The sequence below is a fragment of the Strix aluco genome, chromosome 16, assembly GCF_031877795.1.
Source record: "Strix aluco isolate bStrAlu1 chromosome 16, bStrAlu1.hap1, whole genome shotgun sequence".
Taxonomy (NCBI): Eukaryota; Metazoa; Chordata; class Aves; order Strigiformes; family Strigidae; genus Strix; species Strix aluco.
Window position 1 is genome coordinate 6666927 of NC_133946.1, and position 6000 is coordinate 6672926.

General features: G+C 40.1%; 1 protein-coding gene across 1 annotated transcript in view; it reads right to left on the reverse strand.

Moving 5' to 3' along the window:
- The window catches only part of LUZP2 (leucine zipper protein 2), a 197091-nt gene extending 192738 nt beyond the window's left edge, over nt 1–4353 (reverse strand). The window contains exon 1 of the mRNA XM_074841934.1: nt 4109–4353. Coding sequence (XP_074698035.1) covers nt 4109–4170 — 62 coding nt within the window. The 5' untranslated portion in view covers nt 4171–4353. The remainder of the gene's footprint in view (nt 1–4108) is intronic.
- Between the last annotated feature and the right edge of the window lie 1647 nt (nt 4354–6000).

The window sequence follows — 6000 nt, forward strand, 5'->3', positions numbered from 1 at the left end:
TTCTATCACTTCCAACACTAGACATACAGCAGATGAACACCCATACCTTCATTAAGCAACATCCACCTACCAGAAACGAGCACACAAGTTTTATCCTGCTACACACTACAGAGGTGGCATTCTTCTGAAGCCAATCTATTACAGATTGTTTTGTAACATCAGCCTAGTAGGACTGCCAAGTGAACTGCAATTTTAGAGAAAATGACCACCAGACATTTCTCTGCCATTAAAATAATACAAGTTGTGCCTTTTACAGCCCTGTTGTTTGCACATCCATTTCATGAGTTGCTGTAGTAGTAATATTATTATTGTTATTAAAGTGCATCTTGTTGGGTTTATGGCCCTGTTCTCAGCTATAAAACATTCTACTTCAATCAAATTATTCAAAGTCTTGCATCTTTGTCATATTTCATGTGTGGACAAAAAGGAATTTGCTGTCGTAGAACAACAGGAAAGCTTTGCTTCACACGAGGCTTCTTTTAAGAAGTCAGATTTTTGTCATTTGGACAAAAGAAATTTCTTGGAGGTCAAACATTAAAGTATCCAGCCTCTCAATAGTAAGGTTCAAGCAATATTCAGAAAACTGTCCTTTTAGCTAAAAGTAGGGAAGTCTCATTAGACAAGATAATCTGTATTACAGCTCTTAGTTACTGACCGCAATGACTGACTTGATGCAAGCGTTCCCTTCTACAAATAGTTTTCCACTGAGAATGTTTAGGTGTCTGGGGCCACAAAACCACACAGGTGGCTGCAGAATCAGACCCTGTGCCCGTTATACACTATGTGCACTGAGAACTCAGCACAGTGCGCTCATTTCTGAAGTAGTAGTAAAAAACTATGCTGTCTTCAGCATAGTATGAAAAAAGTCACACGTACACAACCATCACATCAGATCTACCAAAACCAAGATGTCCAACGAAATATAAAAGTGGACAGGAAAACACAAACCTCAGACTAGTTTTACCAAGTTAAATTCACCTTCAAAAACGTTTCCCTTCACTTTTTATAAGGCTGATTTTAGAACAGTAATTTTTATTTATCCCATCAAAACATACGTAAGTAACTGGACAAATACACTTCAATCTTGTTACCTCTTTGGCACTACAACCAACTGGAAATATGATTAAGAGTCACCACTGTGTCTCAAAGCTGAAAGAAAACTGAGTTTAGGTAATACAGAAAATATAATTCATTTCAAAAACATGAACTTTCTGTAATTTGATAGGCATTTGGTTCATGCATATTAGTTAGCTGTATACAGTTCTGAAAATCAGAAGTTAATAACAAATGCTATCTTAAAAGTGACAGCTGTGTATCCTCCTCTTTAACAATACTATGAAATAAGAAAAGATGGCATGCTGGGTATGCTGTGTTAAAGTTGAGCTCATCAATTCATATTTGTTTACAATTAAGCTTGAGGACACGCCGAGGTCTTCCAAAACTACCACCAAGTCACATGCAAAGAGAACGGCATCACCACATGACAAGGAACAAAAAGCAGCAGCTGTCCACCTCTTCAGCAAGTACTGCCTCACTTACTTCAGCACCAATGTATGAAATGGAGATACTGTGCTTCTGCACAAACTTTAAAAAACCGAAATCCTCATGATGGAAAACTTTCTGCCCTGCAAGGTCACTGCTTCCTTTACCTTAGCTAAGCAATTTCACACAGCAGGATATTAGACCCTGCTTTCTGAGAACACAAATAGTCCTGCAAACCTACTCTGTTTGGGTCCAACCAATGAAATAACTCTATGTTCACAAGAAATACTAACTGCCACAGACAGAATTGCCTGCTGCTGAAGGAGATTAAAGCATAATCTCTTTCCAGTAGATGGCATGTCGATAGTGCTGTATCATTTCTTAAGCTTCCATCATGTGCTGTTGAAAAATTATTCGTGTTCTACACAGCCAGTTAAACATCAAGTGACTGAAAGCAACTGCTGAACAGAATAGTCCAGGACTTCCATAAATCTCCAACTCTACAGTAGAGTTTCAGTCTCCTTTTAAACAGGATGACCAAGCTGGTATCAAAAGCAAAACTTCACTTTGCAACACATACTGTACTTGGGTGGAATTTTAACTGGAATTTCTCTGACATTGATCATTTTCATCCCTCTATTACATAAGAACATAACACATCATGTGCCACAAAATTACACTCTTATTAAAGTACATCCATTCCTCAGAGTCATACTGCTCATAACCAGTATCCACATCCCAACTTCAACTTCTTCATATTCTTTTCAACTATTTTTTAAACAGCAGGGAGGGACTTTTTTTTTTTTCTTTTTACAATTATCAAGAATGAGCTACAGTTCATTTCTCATACAGGTATTATTTTCTCAAGAAGATGAGGACCTGCTTTTAGGGCTTTACACTACATACCTTGTCTCTGTTTAGTCCCCTGAATGTTCAAGTAGTTTGTAAGACTTCACAAAAAACCCATGAAAATTTAAAAGTTTTCCACGTCTCTTTTTACTATCGTTTAATCTGCACAAGCTCATGCAAGATACAAACCTGCATTTGTGAAAGCTGACTTGATGCTTCCTCCCCTCTTTAATTCTAGCCTAATTTAGCAAAGAATGTATCACTCTTAAATGAGTGTAAAGTTATTAATCCAAATTGACAAGAAGTTTCACACTTGACTGCTAGTGAATGCTGCCTTAGACCACTCATTAAATCAGAAGAGATCACTACTGAATCACAAGATACTACAATTGTCCTCCAAGTGTTAGATTTCAACCAGCATCAGAGTGGTTTGTCTGGACTGGCACTGTAGAATCCCCACATCAGTAGAGTTACCAAAAAAAAGTACCCCTCCCTCACCAACCACCCCCTCCAAAGGAGTGAAGTAATTGAAGCATTTTGATATTCCCAGTTTCTCCCTGCGTTCCGTTCTCTTCCCACTCAAGAGATTTTCACAGGTATTATTTGCCTGTCTTTGAGTATGGACAGTATGCACTTCTGCTCTACCTGACTTAGTACTTAGCAGGCACACGCTTGATTCTTTTATTTTCTTTTTTTTTTTTTTTAAGTTTCAGTGAACAACTGAAGCTTAAAACATGCAGCGCTTCTGCAAAAAGCTGCTTCAGTGCTGATTTTACAGTTAGAAACCAGGAATAAGGGAAAACACACATTTCCCAGATAAATGTACGTGCTTATATCCACTGATAACACGCTTTATGGACTTGCTACCAAGTAGCCAATAAACTTCTAACAGAGCTGAGAAATACCAGTCAAAATCTGGCCTTGATTTTCTGGTAAGGAACTGGAAGTTAAGAGACCTGAGCAGAGAGCAGTGTCATTTTAACAGATGTGCTCTGTATCCAGCATTAACTTTCCATCTGTGTACATCAAGACAATGGGATAGAGTATCTCAGCTTTATCTTTTCTTCGCTGAACATGTTATGTCTATAGCATGGAGAACACACTATCTCTGAGCTACTGAGCAGTACACGTTATTTTATCAGAACTCTACATGGTCAGAACAGGTTTTATTTTAAAGCTGCAATAGATTTTGTTCATATTTCCCTCAGTGATTTATTATACTTGTAGAGAAAGGAATGCTGCTAGATTGCAGCAACTTTTTAACACGATTTCTGGCATTGAGATAACGCTGCAAGATCTCACCTGCGTTCCACAGTAAGAGAAGGTAAACCCTAGTCTGTGTTCAGATATAGAAACCTAAACTGAAATGAGATTGTTCAAGTGTTTATATTTTCTGCACTCTATAAGGGAAAACGTTCCCACGTTCTCCATTTCAGCTGTTTGGCTTTCCAACGAAACAGAGTCTATCTGGTTTTACTGCTGTATATACGAAGCTTGTATTTGTTACTGTCTTGTTACATCACACAAGCTGTGGGTCAACTTATACAGGAGTAGCTCTTTTACAGCATTAAAACAGCCTAGAAACACCAGGGGAAGACTCAGTATCTTTCAGAAGATCGGGAGGGGGAGGGGGAGAGATAAGAATCAGAGAAGATATCTGCTCTAAACTTCCTACCCCAGTAAAAGCTGAAATCTGTATTATTTCTCTTGAGAGCACTGAATCTCAAAAAGCAAACAGAAGAAGAGAACTCTCAGCAATATCGCCCTCGGTACTCACCTAGCGCTGAAGACCAGTGCAGGAAAGAGAGGCAGCAAGTAATAAGCAGAGATGAATCTCATACTGGGGCTCCTCTGTTGTGTTCCGTTCGTCGCTACCCTCTTCACACCGACTCTTTCCCCCTCTGCCCGTCTCTTCCCCCACGGCTCCGGAGCCTCGCCTCGCCCGGGGAGCTGCTGCGGGAGGGTCCTGCCTCCGCCGGAGCAGACACACCGACAGACCGAGTAGGGAAGGGAGCTCCGGGGGGGGATTTGAGCTCCAGGAGTGATGTCACGCGGCATAGCGAGCTGCCGCTGCCCCCCCCCCCCCCCCCGCCCCTTCCTCCAAGCCCGGCCTGCCCCCCCGCCCCTCCGCAGCCCGGCGCCGGCTGGTGCCGCGCCCCGCAGGCTGTGCCGGTGCCCGGCGGTGGAGTGGCTGCCGGGCAGGGCTGGCACACGGCGCTTCGCTCCTACCGCCGAACGGAGCTGAGCAATTCTTCCTGGAAGGAAAGGAAAAAAAAAAAAAAAAAAAAAAAACACACTACAATGGAAACGCCACCGCTATTTAGCAATTAGTGTCTTGATTTGAAGTGAATCTAGACAAGATTGGTGAGAGAGAGGCAGGAATTGTTCCAAGTAGGTGACAAGTTACAGATCAGCCTGCCACTACATCTGGAAAGGTATCATTTCTGCAAAGCAAGAATTCACAAGTTACTATTTCAATTAAGTACTCATTCCCCCCAGTGCCACATCAAGTTGAAGGTAAGAGCAGAAATAGCTTCCAAAATGCTATTTTTAAACATTTATGTCATCTCTAAAAGCCCTCCATCAGCTGAAGCAACTGATAAGACTTTCAAGGCAATTAAGACTGTTTTTCGTGCTTTCCATGTTTGTATTTCACCTGATGTTCATCTTGATTTAAATAAACCAGCATTGGGTAAAGATGTTTTCAGAATCTAAGTCTTCCCTACCTTGACACAAGGGAAGCTCATCTGATGGTAAATCATATGAACATACAACATTAAAACAAGAATCATCTTTCTATGCGATACAGAAAAAAAACAAACTTGTCTATAAGTGAATGGAGTATGATCATTACAAGGAGTTTTGGTCACCTATATGCTTGTCTGGTCATATGAAAGGCATCCAGAAACTACATTATACATCACCTGCATAAAAGAAAAGTTTTAAGTTGTGTGTCATTGTATTCAGCTGTTTAATAAGGTGCAATTTTTGGAGTCCATGATAGCAAAAAGAAATTCAGTGTTTGAAATGAATGGAAACCTTTTTGAAATTAGTATTGACCCTTAATAAGACATTTACATGGCATACAAACAGAATTAATAAATTAAATTGATTACATTATTTAGTAACAAAGTGAGAAGGAGGGGAGAGAAAAGCCAAAAAGGAATAAAATAATGTATTTGACTTCTCTTCCTTGTGTCCCAACTCTAGTTTTTTTTAAGCACACCTGGCAGCAAGTTCTATTCGACCACATTAATTTAAATCAGCATTTATTGTTATTTTGATGCTACATATCAGCATGAAAGAAACAGTCATGTTACCATGGATACTTATGATAGAATAGTAAAAAGGTCATAAAAAGTGCAGTCAGCTTGTCATTTTCTCTTCCAGAAAAAGCCAACCTTCCCAAGCTACCAGGCACCTCACAGTTGTGTATCAGCAGCTAATACCTCTTTCATCTTCCTTTTATGTGCACATACACACAGTAGAATGGGGGGGAAAGGCACTGGTGCATCAAGGGAGAAAATTATGCCTGATGATGCTGACCAAGCTTAAAAAAACTCATGAAATTCTTCAACTTGAGAAATTAATTCTGTTACTGCTCTGCATCTTTTTGGGGAGGGGTGGAATAGAGAGACCTACTGCTAAGTCTTGCTTTCATCTCAAAGG